The sequence below is a fragment of the Sturnus vulgaris genome, chromosome Z (assembly GCF_052056855.1).
Source record: "Sturnus vulgaris isolate bStuVul1 chromosome Z, bStuVul1.hap1, whole genome shotgun sequence".
NCBI classification, from domain to species: Eukaryota; Metazoa; Chordata; class Aves; order Passeriformes; family Sturnidae; genus Sturnus; species Sturnus vulgaris.
The window spans coordinates 37930966-37947365 of NC_142283.1; the positions used below are offsets into that span (position 1 = coordinate 37930966).

The window sequence follows — 16400 nt, forward strand, 5'->3', positions numbered from 1 at the left end:
GAGAACTGGCAGGGTAAAAGATAGAAGACTTGTGGGTTGATATAAGGTGGTTTAATAGGAGAAGGAAAGCTGCATACACAAGCAAAGCAAAACAAGAAATTAATTCACCTCTTCCCATGGGCAGGCAAGTGTTTAGCCATCTCTAAGAGCACAGGGCTCCATCACATGCAGTAGTTATTTGGGAAGACAAAGACCATCACTTCAAATATGCCCTCCTTCTTCTTCTTTCCCCTTTTGTATGTCCTGTGCATGATGCCACATAGTCTGGAATATTCCTTTGGTCAGTTGGGGTCACCTGTCCTGGCTGTATCTCCTCTTAGCCTCCCATGCACCCTCAATGTCCTTGCCAGCATGCATGACCATATGAAAAGCAGAAAAGACTGGCTTCTGTGCACGCCCTGCTCAGCAATAACAAAAACATCTCTCTGTTATCAGCCATGTTCAACACAAATCCAAAACAAGCTCCATATCAGCCACTGTGAAGAAAATTAACCCTACCCCAGCTGAAACCAGTGCAATCTGTCAAGGGTTATGAACCCTCTGATTCCCATTAGTTCCATGGGATGGATGTAGCATATGGTATGAAGATTGTCCCTTGATGTTTTCTGTTTGATGACCAGGCTCTTCACAGCTTTCAGTTAAGGCTATCAATGAACTCCTACCATCCATCTTCAAGGTATTATGTCCAACTTTGACAGAGCACTACACTCTAGCAGTGCAATTAGCAATATGTGTTTCTTCTACACCCAGCCTATATCAGCCTCTCTAGACATTACTGCATGTTTAGAGGACCCTGGAGGAAAACCTGTCCAGTCCCCTGTAGTATTTATCTATAAACTAGCTGTGCTGAGCTGTGCCAAGGGACTGCCCTATAGAGGTTATAAAGACCAGCTAGCAGTGGCATTCCAATTGGACTTCCCGTCCCTGCACACAGGTTGCTGTACTACCCCTGTACATACATAGGGATAGTAGTGAGAGGAAAAACTCTGAAATCTAATAGTTGAGTATCAATCAGATGGATCTCCTAACTTCATTTGAATAATGCTTTGAAATAATGCTTTCTGAAACCATCATCTACTGGCTTGAATTTTGTTTGTACTTGTTTATGATTAAGCATCATGTTGCTGTTCTTAGATATTTGTAATTCCTTTTCAGTACATAATATATCAAGATATAATCAAGAGTTCATATAAAATACACAGGTCATGGAGAATTTGTCTATTATTGTGTTTTTTATTAGGACACTTTACCTCACCTAGTCATTCAGTCAGAACCACTGGAGCAGAAGCAGATCTCCAAAATGGATTCTCAGGAGTCTCATTTATTCAAGAAAGCTTGTAGGAACCAATAACCTATTTTCTTTTGATTAATTACAACAAACTTAGCTATTAATTACTGCACATGAAAATAGGTAACTTAAAATAGGTAGTGAAGTTGCTTTAGGTTAAGGGATATTAGATGACTAATATAAACTCTGATGCAAAAAGCATGTTTTCCTCAATTGGGATGTATTTTGGAAGAATACTTTGATCTCATTGCTTCCCTTTTCAAAGTGAATATTTTTGTATTTGGATGCAGGAATAACATTCTTTACCTTTGGCTTAAATTTGGGCTTTGTTACCGGTAGTGGCAACTTATAAATGCTCTAGGCTTTCTGTAAAGTTGTAGCAGTTAACAATTGAATAAACCTCTCAAATTTCAGTGTTTTTCAGTAATACAGCATATAATGAGCAGCAGTATTCCAAAATAGGTTATTTTTTAAGAGGCTAAAAGGATACATGGGCCACCTCTTAAGGAGGGTAGCCGTCATTATGGATTTAATTTGTTTTTTAACAGCTGTGACTAATGCACAATTACTATGCTGTGCTTAACTGCTGTATTCATTACTACCCAAAAGCAGACCATCAATATGAGCATCTCCAAATACATTTACCTACTCAGCACAGTAATCCTAGAACCATAAAATTTGCAATCATCAGTGACTTTAAACAACAACCTAGAATCTACTAATTACCTAGAAATGGCAGGTGATGGTAATTTCTCCCAGTTTCTTTATAGAATAATTACACATTAATGTTTTTCACCATTTCGTCCTTTTTACTCAGAAAAACAACAGATGGGAAATATGTGCCTAAGGCTGCTGGCACTATGTGTCTAAAATGGTGGTTAGAGTCTTAGAAAGACATGGCCTTAAAAAATAGTTACTGAGGACAGAAAGTCGTTGATTTATAGGTCATTGCTGAAATGGGGAACTGCAGAAGATAATGTTCATTGCTGGTGCAGCCACTGAAATCTTTCAAGTAAGGAAGATTGGGCAGGTGAAACAATAGAAAGGACATTTTTTTCATTGGATCCAATTACAGAAAGGAACATGTAATTCATGTCTGAAGTGTAATTGGGAATTGATCAAATAGGAATAGGCCACTTTGAGATCTGACATAGTTTATGAGCAAGACAGACTGCCACTAAACGGGAGACATTTAGAAAACACTTTTAAAAGGGAAGTTTTTGCTCTTTTATATCTTTCTCTGACGGACTTGATAGCAGGTTTTTTTGTAGCATTCTGCAAAGTTTTGTGCATAGTCTAAATAGTTTTTTGTGAGGGTGTTTCCAAGATGGTTCAGGCATCTTGGCATGTTTTGCATAATTTTAACAAAGTTAATGAATATGAATACTGTGACTGTAATATTCAATACAAGAACAAGCTTAGTATGGGGAAAGACTAGGAACAAATACATTCATTTTGGTTGGCAGCAGTTGTGAATGCTGATGTCCTTTAGCACAAAATATATACACTCAAGAAGAGTATTATTATTCTGTAATTTCTTTAGCTGCAAATATGGACCAGTATTCCATTCTAACATGAGTGAAAGGCATTGTTTCAGCTGCTAGTTCACCACCTGACACTTGAAAGAAAGACATTTAAGTGGAAGTAGGAACATATACTTTCTGCACCTTGTCATTTAAGGGTGGGAGGGTAATAATATCATATTGGAATGTACACTTCAGCCTCACAGGGATATCTCTAAGAACTGCATCACTTTCCATTATGATCATCCTCATTTCAGCAGTACTTGTGCATTCAACACATGGTTTCTGGTTATGATGTTATAAGGGTGGAATGATTGCATCTATTCACCTTTCATTTGTGTGTTGATGTGGCATTTATATTAAGTAGGAGTAATTTTTTTTTCTGATTTTTTTTTCTTGTGTCACCAGTGCACCTATTCCATTCTTCCATCGCTGTGCTCCTGTGAACATTTCCTGCTATGCCAAGTTTGCAGAGGCCCTGATCACCTTTGTCAGTGACAGTAGTGTCTTACACAGGCTGATTAGTGGAGTTATGACCAGCAAAGAGATTATAATGGGACTTTGCTTGTTATCACTAGGTAATTGTTTTTCTCATTACTAGCTATTTCTTAGTGTACTCCATTAGGAGATTGTTAATACACTCTAACCACAATATGAGAAAAAACATGTATAATAGCAACAATCTCTTAGAAAATTATTCAGAATGCTTTTTAAAATTTTGTTGGAGAGCTGGGTAACGTTTTCATAAGTAATATATATATGCATTCCTGGTTTTGTCTTTCTTACACTGATTACAAGATAGAGGATGCATGGCTGTTAATTAGCCAACATTAGTTTTGATATAGTTAAGAGACCATCCGCTTTTTCTTAATTTTTATTATAGTATTCCCCTTTCCCATCTGTAGTAGTCATCTTCTACCAACTCAAGTCCAAATAAACCCCTTCCAGATAAAAAGGACAGGTTGAGAAATGCACAATAGCACACTCCTGTTGGATGCAGGGGATTTAATTTGTTTCATTTAACATATGCAAAGATATGAGAACTTGTAAGAGTGAAATCAAGAAAATTAGGTGCCCATTTGTTGCCTTATATGTCACCTCCTTCTTCCGCTTCCTTCAAAATTAAAACTTCTGGTCTTTGAAAATCTCAGCCTTTTCTGAAGAGCTGGAAATTCCTAACAGTACAGAGGTGCTGAATTGTTTCTATAGGTGTGGGATGCCTCTAAGCCTATAGAGTGACACCTTGCCCTAGACTGAAGAGCTGTTTTAACAAAGTAATCTTGTTTGACCTGGAATGTTACCCACAATAATGACATAAATTGCTTTCCTAGTTAGTCTATTTTACTCATACAAAGTATAAAATCTGAAATCCTAAAATAGGAGGATCAAGATATTTGCTATGCATATGAACAATGTATTGTTTAGAAAGAAACTGCAAAGCTGTATCAGATAGAGAGGTCCTTTGTTTTCAGTTTGCTTTTGTGGTTTAAAAAAAGGGCAGGGGGAAGAAAGGGAAAAGGAAGGGAAAAAAGAGGAGGATGCTAGACACCATTAACCCCCCTACACACACACACAAAAGACCACTGTGTATATTTTCAACTGTAACTGGAAAGCTGTTTATTTTTACATCTTGACAGCTTCAGTGTTTGGTAATAATGGTAGAAAACTGCTCAGAATATGAAATCTAGTGGCTGATTCACAGTGCTACTGTTCAGTTAGAGTTAGAAGTTAGTACAGAATTTACATACATTAAAAAATAGTTTTTGTAATTTCATAGTTAAACATAAATTATTTATTTTAAAACAGTGGGTTAGACTGTGATTCAAAAAGCCAGGTTCCAGTGGCTTGCATGTGACTGCTGAACACAAACGTGTATGTGTTAAAATATGAGTATGTACTTGTACACACCACTCACTTAGCCTTAGCTGGTGTATAGGTTTTTACTTATGACTGGCATGACATTTTGCAGTACGCAGATACCATATTAACTGCACTTGTTTGACCTGTGTATTTGAGTGCAGACTCTGTTCTGGTCCTGAGGAAGTGTGCCTATGTTACCAGACTCAAAGTACTGTCATGTCTTGCTGTCTGTTTGGTCATTGTCTAAGTACATCTCTGTATGCATGGATTATGTCTTGTGTTTAATTTTTTGTGTAAATGTATTTATGCTCTCTTTGTTTTATCAAAGCAGAAGTTGTAGAGGTGCCTCATTTTCTTAACTATCTATTCAGTGAGTTTGTAAGTCTCAAAAAATAAATCTGTCTGTAAAAATTCTGCTGGAATGCAGTTATCTTACTGCAGTGGGAAAATTAAGGAAGGATATTTACTTGAAGTAATTAGTCTGCTTATTTTATTTGTTTTCTTTTACAGTGTTGTCCATGATTTTGATGGTTATAATAAGATACATTTCAAGAGTACTTGTCTGGATTTTAACAATTCTTGTCATTCTGGGATCACTTGGTAAGTCTTGTTTGTCTCTCAGTTTGAGTGCCCAGTTCCCATCCTTGTGCTCCATGTCCTCTCCCCAGCTACATCCCACACAGATCTTGCATCATGCATTTCCTTTCAGCCTTTTTTTATAGTTCCTTTCAAGATGCACATCAAAAATGCCACCTTAGTAATTGCAGATCTCTCTCAGAGAGTAGATTGCTCCTTGAGTATTTGCACTCCCTACTTGGCAGGCAGTCTTCATGTAAGCCTAGCTCACTAGAGCCCACAGGTGTGGGCAGGTGTGTCAGTGCAGGAGATTCCTCACAGCACTTGTAGCACAGCCCTAAATGTTGCCTACTTCTTAACCTACCTTCCAAACAGGTCATCAAGGCAGCTAATCCTGGATATGTCTGATGGCACTCCCACACAATGGCTGGTGCATGAAGAAATCGAAGAGCAACTATTGCTTAATGTGGCTGAATATATTTACAACTCTGACGTGTTTATCAGCCCTTCAGTTCTCTGAGAAGCTCTTTTAAACCTGTTCTTGAAGAGAGGAAGTAAAGGTGCTTGTCTAGCAATTCTAATAAAATCCTTGTATTTCCATATGACTCAGGAAGACCTGTGTGACCTAGATGATGTGTGAAATGCAACCAGCTATGCTATCTTGGAAATGACCAAAGGTTGTCTCTTCCAAAATGATGTAGCTTGTGTGAAAATAGCCTTATTTTATCACATTAGCTTTTAAATTCATAAACCTAAAATTTTCTATGCTTATTACTAGGTAGCTAAGCCAAAATATCTGGGCACATGACTGTAGAGAAGGAAAAAAATAGAATAATTGTATTAGAAAGCACTAGTGATTTAATTCTTGCAATTCATAACTGCAGTGGATAGAAAAAATCAGTAGACTATCTGTATTTTTCAGGATCACTTTGGTTTTCTGATTAGTGGCCTCACAATCTATGACCAGGGAAAAGGAAAAATACAGATTTTTTTTTCATTTATATTCTCTTTAGAAGCTGAGCAACCATGTTGAGTAAAAGAGTTGAATAACTTCTCTTACTGGCATCTGTTACTATGTTCTAAAAAGTTTCATCCATTACAGGGCTTGAATAAAAATTTGTCTTTTATGACACATACTGCTTATTCTGTCTTGAGTGTTTGTTTAGGAGACATCAAAAGAGCTTTCTTCATTTTAGACCTGAACACAGTATATTCAGCAAAAACATGTAATCACGGAATCACAGAGTGGGTAAGGTTGGAAGGGACCACAGAGGCTCATCTAGTCCAACCTCCCCTACTAAGGTTATGCATTTGATACAGAAATACCAGTAGAACAGAGAAGGACATTTAAAAGAGAAAAGAACTCTACCAGAGAGGAGAGTTTACTTCCCTTAGTGGTTGAATACCTGTGTTCAAGAAAAGTTGTACCCTGGAAAGGCAACTAGAATAGGAGAATGTTTTTCTGGCCATAAGGCTAGGATTAATATAACAGGGGTGAGAAGATAGTACTTCACATTGTATTTGCATTTTACTAATGTTTTTTCCAGTGTTCAAGACATTGTCTGAAGCAAATTTAGCTACATATGATTAAGGTGCAGTTTCCAGCATCAGGCTGATGCTTGTTGTTTTGTGTTCCTAGGAATGGAAGATTCTTTGCCTTGTTGTTATTTCACATCCTATTCCAAAGGTCCATCTATGTTCCCTCTCCTAAATTTTTACTCCCTGCATTATTATACACACATATACATTCATACATATAACCTGCCACGGAATTATTTATTCTTCCTTTTGTTCTTTATTACCTGTCTAGTGGAAGTTGTGTTATTCATTGTCAGGGCTCCCTGTAAAGTAGTCTTTCAATGCAGTTTACCCTAAAACATAGAGTTAAGGTTCTGCAAATCTTTTAAGTGGTCATAGTATGGTAAGAACTGTTTTATTTTTCTGGGACTAAGTAGCATGTATCACACAGAAGATGGATCATTAATTTATCCTTTTTGTTTTCTCACTAAAACATAGGTGGTACAGGTGTCCTGTGGTGGCTCTATGCTAAACAAAGAATATCTGCTGGTGCTCTTGAGACCCAAATAGCCAAAGACAATCTTCAGGCTCTCTTGATCTATGCCATTGCAGCTACAGTCTTCACGGTATGCTTTGCTAATGATTGTATTATTTTCTTGTTCTTGTCTTCCTCTTGGTCTTTATTTTTTTATTCAGGTGAAAACATTGTATTTGGAACATTTTGGAACAGTTATTTCTGCCACAATTTCTGTTGAAGCAATTTTCTTTCATTATGTTATTTTTTTTAACTTTCAGGAATTGTTCTCTTACATCTGATTACTATGAGTCAGGGGAGACTTTCTAGGAACTGTTCTCTAATGTACGATTTTGAGTTATGAGAGACTTTCTAGCCCTGCAGTTGCTTTCATCTGCTGTAAAATGTCCACAGGGACTTCCAAGAATAGATACGATATTTACTGCCAATCCAAAGAGATTTTTCTTAGGTTCTCAATTCAGAGGTACTTAGTCATTTCAGTGTATTTAAAAATCCTTAGCCTACTGAAAGAAGTTGTTCTCAACAATCTGTGAACTGAAATACTAACACCAATTGAACAAATTTATCTTCTTTGGGCCTTGCTGCTCATTTCAGAGTCACTGAATTTACTAACAAAAACTGACAATGTTTGACTAAATTCACAGGAATTGTAGACTTCCTCTTCTGTTCTTCTTGTTGCTTCACATCCTAATCCAAAAGTTCCTCTCCATTCTCTCTTGTAGATTCTTACTCCCTAATTCTTACTCCCTATGTTATTAGACACACATATACATACATCCTATGAGACCACAACACCATGGTCATATAAATTTTAAATTACCTTAAAGGTAATTAAAGGTTAAAACTTGCTGATTTCATGGTTTTGTAAAACATAATTGAGGACAGAACCTGGTTTTATCTCATCAGCTTAAGGCTGATGATTCCAATTATGAGAATGGAATTCCCCAAAAGTATAATTTGGAAAATAATTTATTGCCAGAAGAAGCTGGTAGAGGTTTTACATTTTGATCTTGTGATATTATAGATAATGTGTTAATTTAATGTGTTTGAATATCCTAGCTGTGCAGAAGAGTAGCTTGATTCTGTTTCAGTACTCTAAAATGTAATTTGGAAACTTCCCCCTCTAGGTTATCATGTTCTTGATCGTGTTAATTATGCGCAAAAGAGTAGCTCTCACCATTGCCTTGTTCCACGTGGCTGGCAAGGTCTTCATTCACCTGCCACTGTTAGTCTTCCAGCCATTTTGGACATTCTTCGTGCTTATCCTCTTCTGGACATACTGGATCACAGTCCTGCTTTTTCTTGGTACTACAGGTAAGCAGTCACTTACTTTAAATAAATTTCACTTCATTTTTGTATGATTTCTACCAGAGTTGACTAAAAAGCTTGTGGGAATCTCAAAGAAAAAAGCCCACTTATTGTGCTACTATTCCTGTCTGTTTCACTAACTTTGGAACACTTATTTCAAGAAGGTTATCATGCATTTGAGTCTTCGTTCCCAGCATGGCACTTTTTGTGTGTTAGTCTGGCTTTTTGATTTGATGCAAGTTGGCTTGTTGCAAACCATGACTCTATTAATAAAACTCCTATAGCAATTTTTCAGATAATTCCCTCTAATTTTACACAAGTTAAAGACAGCATGATCTTAGAGTCACAAATATTGTAGATGGTGCTCACACAGATGAGTACACAGTAAGGGAAGGGCCATTGCACTGAACTACTGTCTCCCACAATGTAAATATTGTGATTTTAGTTTTCAGTTGTTTGTAACTTAAGTGTCCAGTATTATTCCAGAATCATTAGGGAGATTTTTCTGCTGTTTGTACACTGTATTCTGAGAGTAGCCAGTGTACTCCTAATTCCTGCCTGCTCTTCAGTACACAGAAGATGTACTTTGTTGGTGTTGGTATTCAGGGTCTGGCAAAAGGTTCTAGAATTAATCAATTCTATAGGTCTTTGGCTACTTCAGCAAAAAAAGAACCCACAGCAGATAATTTTTTAAAAGTCTGTTATTTTACAGTACATTGTAGCAACAGAGACTGTCATTCATTATTAAATGTTGTAAAATTTTGAAATATGTTGTTTGCTAGTGACCCAAAAGTAGCAGTGTTTCAAGTCACAAAGCTATTTCACAGTAATACAAGAATAAATATTTTTCACATCCTGAGTTCTTAGCAAGGGTTGGAGGCAACAGAATTCACATGCCTTTGTTCCCATTATTGATGGAATTTTTAGTTTTTATTGCATGCTGTGCTATGTGCAGAAAATGGTCACCACTGAAAGTCTCAGCCCTGTGCTTCACTTTCTGAGTCAGACCACTGCACAGGCACTAAATCTGTAGCAGAATGTAGTGTGATATTATAGTTAACTGACAGAACTCTTCAGCCTGCCTTGATTCTGCAAAAACCAATTTATCTTTCTAGCTTATATGTTCTTAGTATCATCACTATTATCAATTAAATAAACTGTGCAAATAAGGCCAAGTCCTTGTTCACTGAAACCATAATTATTTCAATAGTTAACTTATTCACAAGAAAACATTAATTTTACATGTAAGTATAAAAGCATAACTAAGAATGCGGGTAATGTGCTGTCAGTGCTAAGTCAAAACAATGATTTTCAAGGTAAGCACTTTATATACACAAGGTTCCTTGCAGTGTTTTTCTGAATCTCATCAGCTGTTCATGTAACTGTTGTTTAAGATGAAACATCTCACTGTACATTAACACACTGAAACAGAGCTTGTCCTAGGAGTGTTCTGACATGCTGTCAGTCTCCATACGTGATATTGCTAATTCATTGTCTAATTCATATTAGAGAAAGAGTCAATGAATTTTTGAATATATGAAATAATATATTTAGAATTTCTAAGGCTGTTCCTGTATGTCTGTTAAGAGCTGTAAAGCTTACCATAGGGAAAACAAAAGTGATTGTTAATGTTGATGTCTAGATGTAAGGAGCTGATATTGATTCCTGCTGTATGAAAAATACTGATAAGGAGGAAACTCAAATTAGGAATGACTGAAGTAGACTTCCATTGTGTTTAACTAACTATATTAATTTTTGCTATGAAATGGTTGTTAGTTGTGGAATTTTTTTTTTCCAAATGCCATTATACTTATTGTCTCAAAAGCTCTCTTTCTTAAGAACAATCTTCCTAAACATGGCATTTAAACCTGAGTAGAGGGATTTCTGCTGTAACTGGTTATGAACTGCTAATACTATATGCGTCCTTCATTATGAGTTGATGTAAGCATCATTTTCTTTTTTACCCTCATTTATTTGTAGGTAGTCCTGTCCCAAATGAAGAAGGACTTGTTGAATTTCGAATGGCAGGTCCTTTGAAATACATGTGGTGGTACCATGTAGTAGGACTCATCTGGATCAGCGAGTTTATCCTAGCCTGTCAGCAGATGACAGTAGCAGGGGCTGTTGTGACATACTATTTTACAAGGTAAGGATAACGTAGTTCTCTAAGAGTAGCCTACACATTGACTTAGCAGAAACAATGTGCAACAGGGTTTCTGGGGAGAATATTTGTGTCCATTGTGAAAGCTGGGCAACAGTTAAATTGACTTGAGCCTTTTAAAATCATGTAAAGTCCTGAACTATCTGTTTTGCCATTTAGAGATGGTGTTCTTGACATATAAGATTTGAAGTCTTATTTGCCTTGTAACCTGTGCACATTCTACAGACATGGGTGGTTGTTGACAAAGTAGGATGCATCTGGAAGGTCATCTGTTTTGCTAATAATTAGTACTGGTAAGACCTGTAGAGGTTAAAAAAATAATGAAAGCAATTGATTATTACTTTAATTGTGCAACAGTGCCTTTTAAATTATTTACAGTGCTTCCCTAGTCCTTATTAAGCTTTCTTTCACAGGTAACTTAAGATATTATTAGATTCATTATTTGCATGTAGATTCTGACAAGATCATATACAAATAAAAATTCATGTAAAATTTTAAAGCTCCGTATTTCTTTGCTGTATTTGTCAACTAAATTGTGTATCAGTTTTTAGAATAATGTATGCAGATATTTTTCAAGTGCATGATTTAGATCACAGATGTTTAATTGTTTTGTCTTTTTAATTGAGGCTGTTACCTGAACTACATTTGACTCCTTTTTTCTCTACTCTTTAAAACAATATCAAAAGCAAGGAATCAATTTATAGTGCTGTCAGAAATGTTGTTATTTTATTAATGATGAAGTTCTCCAGTATACCAATGAAGTACATCTACAAAGTTATTACAAGATGTTACAGGGATGTAATCTTGTGAATAATTAAACTATATTGAGTACAGGAATGAGGAAAATACAGAGGAAAGATAATAACTCTGCATTGAAATAGATTGCTTAGGAATGTGTATGCTTCATCTGTAAGTTTATGTATTTTCTGTCACCTGAGGGTGAATGATTTTTATTTTATCCATACCCTATAATTCCATAACAGCAATTTTATTTTAAGCTAGTAAATCCTCATTCCTCTCTACTGTTATCTTCTTTTTGCATTTTAAGATACAATCATAATTTGAAAAGTGACTTGTAAAATTGGAAAAGCCATTAATTTGCACTTACCCATTATTTTGCATATGAAGAGCTTTCCAAATCAAATGAGATGAGGTTATCCATGGAGAAATATTTTATATGTGTTCACTGCTCATTCACCTTAGCCAGATGGATTCCTTTCAACTCAGGCAGTAATAAGCCTCAAAGTGTTTTGCATTACAGACTTTGCCCTGAAAAGGAGGAAGTGTTTGGGGTTCCTGGGCATAAGACTCAAGAAATTTATGTGATTATGCCTAACAGGGAGTAGAATTTGTCTTCCCCTAAAAGCTAATTGGAAGAAAATACAGGGTAAACCTATTTTAATCATTAGTATCTCAGGATTACATTATGCAGGTATTAGTGTTCTGGAGTGAAAAATCTACTTTTGGTATCGTTTCTGAATGAACTTCTCACCTCTCACAAGCTGGGGAGATCCTTTATTTTTTTAATGTTACCACATGTTTCTTAATATGCTTATTATCATGCTCTTTATTTCTAATAAAGAGGAGCTGCTCTTTATACGTTTAATTTGTGCTGTTCTTTGAGAGAGATGTATAAGTTAATTTCTTGGTAGAAAATAAAATTTGCTTGAAACCGTGAACATGAGTATTTATCTGATAAATTAGAAATAATATAGCTACATTGCATTAAATAACTTGTTTTAAGGCTCAACCCTTGATACCTTGAGGACGTAATAACTAAATCAGAAATGCAAAAACATCTGAGCAGAGTTTACCTGATCAATTAGTAATATCCTCTTTAAAGTCTACACAAAGCTCTCCAAAAGAACAAGCAAGGAGAAGGCAAGTTTATCAGTAGTTTGACTAAAAAAGTATTAGCACAGTTTCTTACTGTTTCGGAAGGTTTTGCATTGCACACCATCTGATGCAACTTTATGGGAATTGTGAGTTGTTAATAGTTAATGGTAATGCAGCCAACTGCTAGTAAGACTACCTGTCACCAATGAGTGTTTCCAGCTGCTCAGAGAATCACTGGCCAAGGTATTGTCAAAAGCAGGTTAGTATAGAAGCATGACAGAGTTTATTGACAAGATTCACTCTACTACTTAATAGATGATTAAAGCACACTTTAAAAAGGAAAATTAGGACTAAAATCAATTAATCTAAAACTTAACCTAAAATTATTTATGTGGATACTGGGGATGGAAAAAGATTAAGGGTGAGAAAGGATAAGGATGAAAATGAGAGACCCTCTCATTGAATCACAAGGTTAAGAATGAGCCCTCTTGCCACTCTTTGCCCCAGACTTGGCCAACAGTTTAGGCCTAAAGAGCTAAATAGCACTTAAACATAATATCACTTAATCAGTAGCGTAATTTATCAAAAGAGTCTACAAAATTTACTATGAGCACAACAAGTTCAGTGAAGTACTCAGGTCAGATGCCACTGCACCTTCTCAACTGGCGAAGGATTGAGGCTTGAGGAGTGGGGTGTCAGCCCAGGCTCTGTCAGCAGCATTTGACGTTGGTCCTCTGAGTATCACAAACTTGAGTGTTCAGTGGCTTAAAGAGGTCCCACTCAAAAGGAGGTGCTGGTCATAGTCCACTGTGGTCCAGGAGTTTACAGGGTTGCAAGAGAATTGGCTTTAGTCATAGTAATTTTCCATCTTGTCCACAATTCAGGTCTATACCTTCTTTGAAAGTTCAATAACAAAAATGTTGTTCTACGTATGTTGGTATTTGGGCACAAAAATAAGTTTACAAGGCAGTTTATTTAAGAACAGGAGCTTGTTAGACAGGACAAGGTCCTGGGAGCAGACTATGTTTCTGATAAGTTTGAGGAGGTGAACCCAGATGCTCTTTGTCAAGATAGGGGCCTAACAAGCATTTCTGAGATCATAATGCAGCCCAAGGTGGGAAGGTACAAAGGGGATGCACCACCACACTACTCAGATGTGTTATGAATCAATTTAACACAGAAGAGCTAAGAAAACTAAGTGTCTGTAAATAAAGCAGATGGAATGCAGAAAGGTTCAAAATATACTCCAAAACTTGATTAAAACCAAAGGAGGTTAGATATCGGTGACAAAAAAGCCCATTGATACATTTTTTTAATAGTAGAAAAGGCAAAGGGAAAGAAAAAGAAAGATGTAGAAAAAGATCAGGCAGGGGAACAGGGAGAGGGACAGGGGTTAGGTAGAAACATACCATGCTTCCAAGGGTCCCAGCAACATCTTGTGGCTTCTCTCCATCTGGTCTTCTTGGTGGTGAGGGTCCTGCACCCCAAAAGGTATAGAATCCAATGGATTCATATACTTTTGGGCCAGGAGGGAATGTCTCAGAGAGGGCAAGTTTGACACTGTCCCTTGCAACACTGTGGATCTGTTGCATCATGTTGCAGTGCCACGGTGCAGGATCTGGGGCCCCTTGTGAGGGGAACTTTTGATGGGCCATGACACCCCTCCTGCTGTCATTCAGGTGAATGTCCTGTAGATGTGGCTTTCGCAGGAGAAGAGGTGACTGCTGCTGGGCAGGTCTGCACAGCAGAGTATTGGTGTTCAGTGTGCCTCTCACCAGAGGCTTTTTCACCACACATCCAAAACTTACTTCCTTCCTTCTCCCGGTCTTTGGTGTGAAGGTCTGTTTGAGCTGATAGCCCTGGGCCTATGGTCTCCACCCTGAAGGTGTGAGGTTTAACCCTCCTGTGAATGTATTCTTTACTGCCAGCCCAGAATTGAGTCACTTTATCTTATCTCCATCAACTTGCAGTCCAGGGCCTCAGTCAGGAGGTTCATTGAGGCTGTTGTGGTCTTCCATGCATCTTTTGTTATAAAGTTTTGCTATAATAGGCAGAAGTCCTTCATAAAAATGCTTAAGCCATAACTACAGTATTTCAGTCTCTGACATTATGACGTACTGATTCCTTATCCTAGTTCTGCATTAGAGACACATCTGTGAGTTACACAGATTGTCAAGGTGGAGTGAGCAATATATCCTAAAAGCTAGTATGAGGATAATATATTCCTTTTGCACATTATTTTATTGAGAATTTGTAGCATTTCTAGATGATACCACATAAATACTGATCATTCTACTTCACTTTTTTTCTCTTTTCAACAGGGAGAAAAGAAATCTGCCATTTACTCCTATTCTGGCATCTGTTAATCGCCTTGTTTGTTACCACCTAGGAACGGTAGCAAAGGGGTCTTTCATTATCACACTAGTGAAGATACCACGAATGATTCTTATGTATATTCACACACAACTCAAAGGAAAGGTAAGAGAAATAGAGATCATTTTCTTGCCGAAACTCAAGGCCTGATATATTTATCTGTTTATTTAGTCAATGTGTGAGGTTGGAAGTCTTGTTTGGGAATAGATAGGGGTAAGAAGAAATTCTTCACTCTGAGGGTGGTGAGGCACTAGAACAGGTTACCCAGAGACGTTGTGAATACCCCATCCTTCGAAGTGTTCTGGGTCATGTTGAGTGAGGTTTTGACCAACCTGGTCTAGTGAAAGATATCCCTGCCTGTGGTGTTGGGAGTTCTTCCAACCCTAACCATCCTATTGTTCTGTGAATATTTAGACTTTACAGGATCAGGGGACTGATACAGATTGCTTAAATTAGCAGGCTCAATGTCAATTACAGAAACACAAGGAAATACTGCTTCCAAAGAAACTCTTTATCTATCTTTTCCCACATATCTGTGTTCTGTGCTTTCCTAGGAAAACGCTTGTGCTCGCTGTATGCTTAAAGCCTGCATTTGCTGCCTTTGGTGTCTAGAAAAGTGCCTGACATATTTAAATCAGGTAAGATTTTCCATATTTAAGTTTTACATAAAGGCTGATACTAGCATATATATCGCAGAGTGCAATCAGATGCCAACATATATTGTACTTTGGAACTGAACTTGAATGACAATACTTCAGTCTTGTCTCCATTACTGAAATTACACTGCAAATCACTACATTGACCTTTGGAATATAAAAAAGAACTAACAAATAGCCCATATTCATCTTTGTGAACATGGTTTCTGAACTTTATAACAATGTGTTTAGTGGCTGGAGACATTCTCTGTTATGTCTATTCAGTCCAACTACATTAGTGTTTCAAAATATCTTTGCTGTGAAAAGAGAATTAAGCTTTTCTACATGTAATCTTTAAGATTCTCACTGTGTAAAAACTATACAAAACATCAAATTGTCATCATCATCTACAAAGGGAAAAAAGATTGCAAAGTGCAACACACTAGCTGATCCTTGTAAAAGACTCCTTGGAAAAGTGGGTATATGTGCCACAAATATCACATAAATAAGTATCAGATACATAAATATCTCATACATAATATCTCCTTCACTGCTGTTAATTTTTTTGCCTGGGGAAATGTAGAAAATGAAATCATAAGAAAGCATTTTAAACACGCAATGTAATCTTTAAAAACTGTCCTCACTAACCTTGAAGGCAGTCTAGTTAAGTATTTAAGTTAAGTCAACCAAATTATCTTGATTGACTTGTATGATACTCAGATTCTTTTATATTTCCAGATTTTTTGGAACTATTTAATTTCTGTAGCTATGTTACCGTTTACCTTCT

At 36.8% G+C, this 16400-nt stretch overlaps 1 protein-coding gene across 3 annotated transcripts in view; it reads left to right on the forward strand.

Moving 5' to 3' along the window:
* The window catches only part of SLC44A1 (solute carrier family 44 member 1), a 73120-nt gene that overhangs the window by 41479 nt on the left and 15241 nt on the right, over positions 1-16400 (forward strand). For all 3 annotated transcript variants that reach the window (XM_014882391.2, XM_088157066.1, XM_014882392.2), the window contains exons 6-12: positions 3220-3389; positions 5182-5271; positions 7264-7391; positions 8428-8614; positions 10589-10754; positions 14927-15083; positions 15533-15616. In XM_014882391.2, the coding sequence (XP_014737877.1) occupies positions 3220-3389; positions 5182-5271; positions 7264-7391; positions 8428-8614; positions 10589-10754; positions 14927-15083; positions 15533-15616 (982 nt within the window). The remainder of the gene's footprint in view (positions 1-3219; positions 3390-5181; positions 5272-7263; positions 7392-8427; positions 8615-10588; positions 10755-14926; positions 15084-15532; positions 15617-16400) is intronic.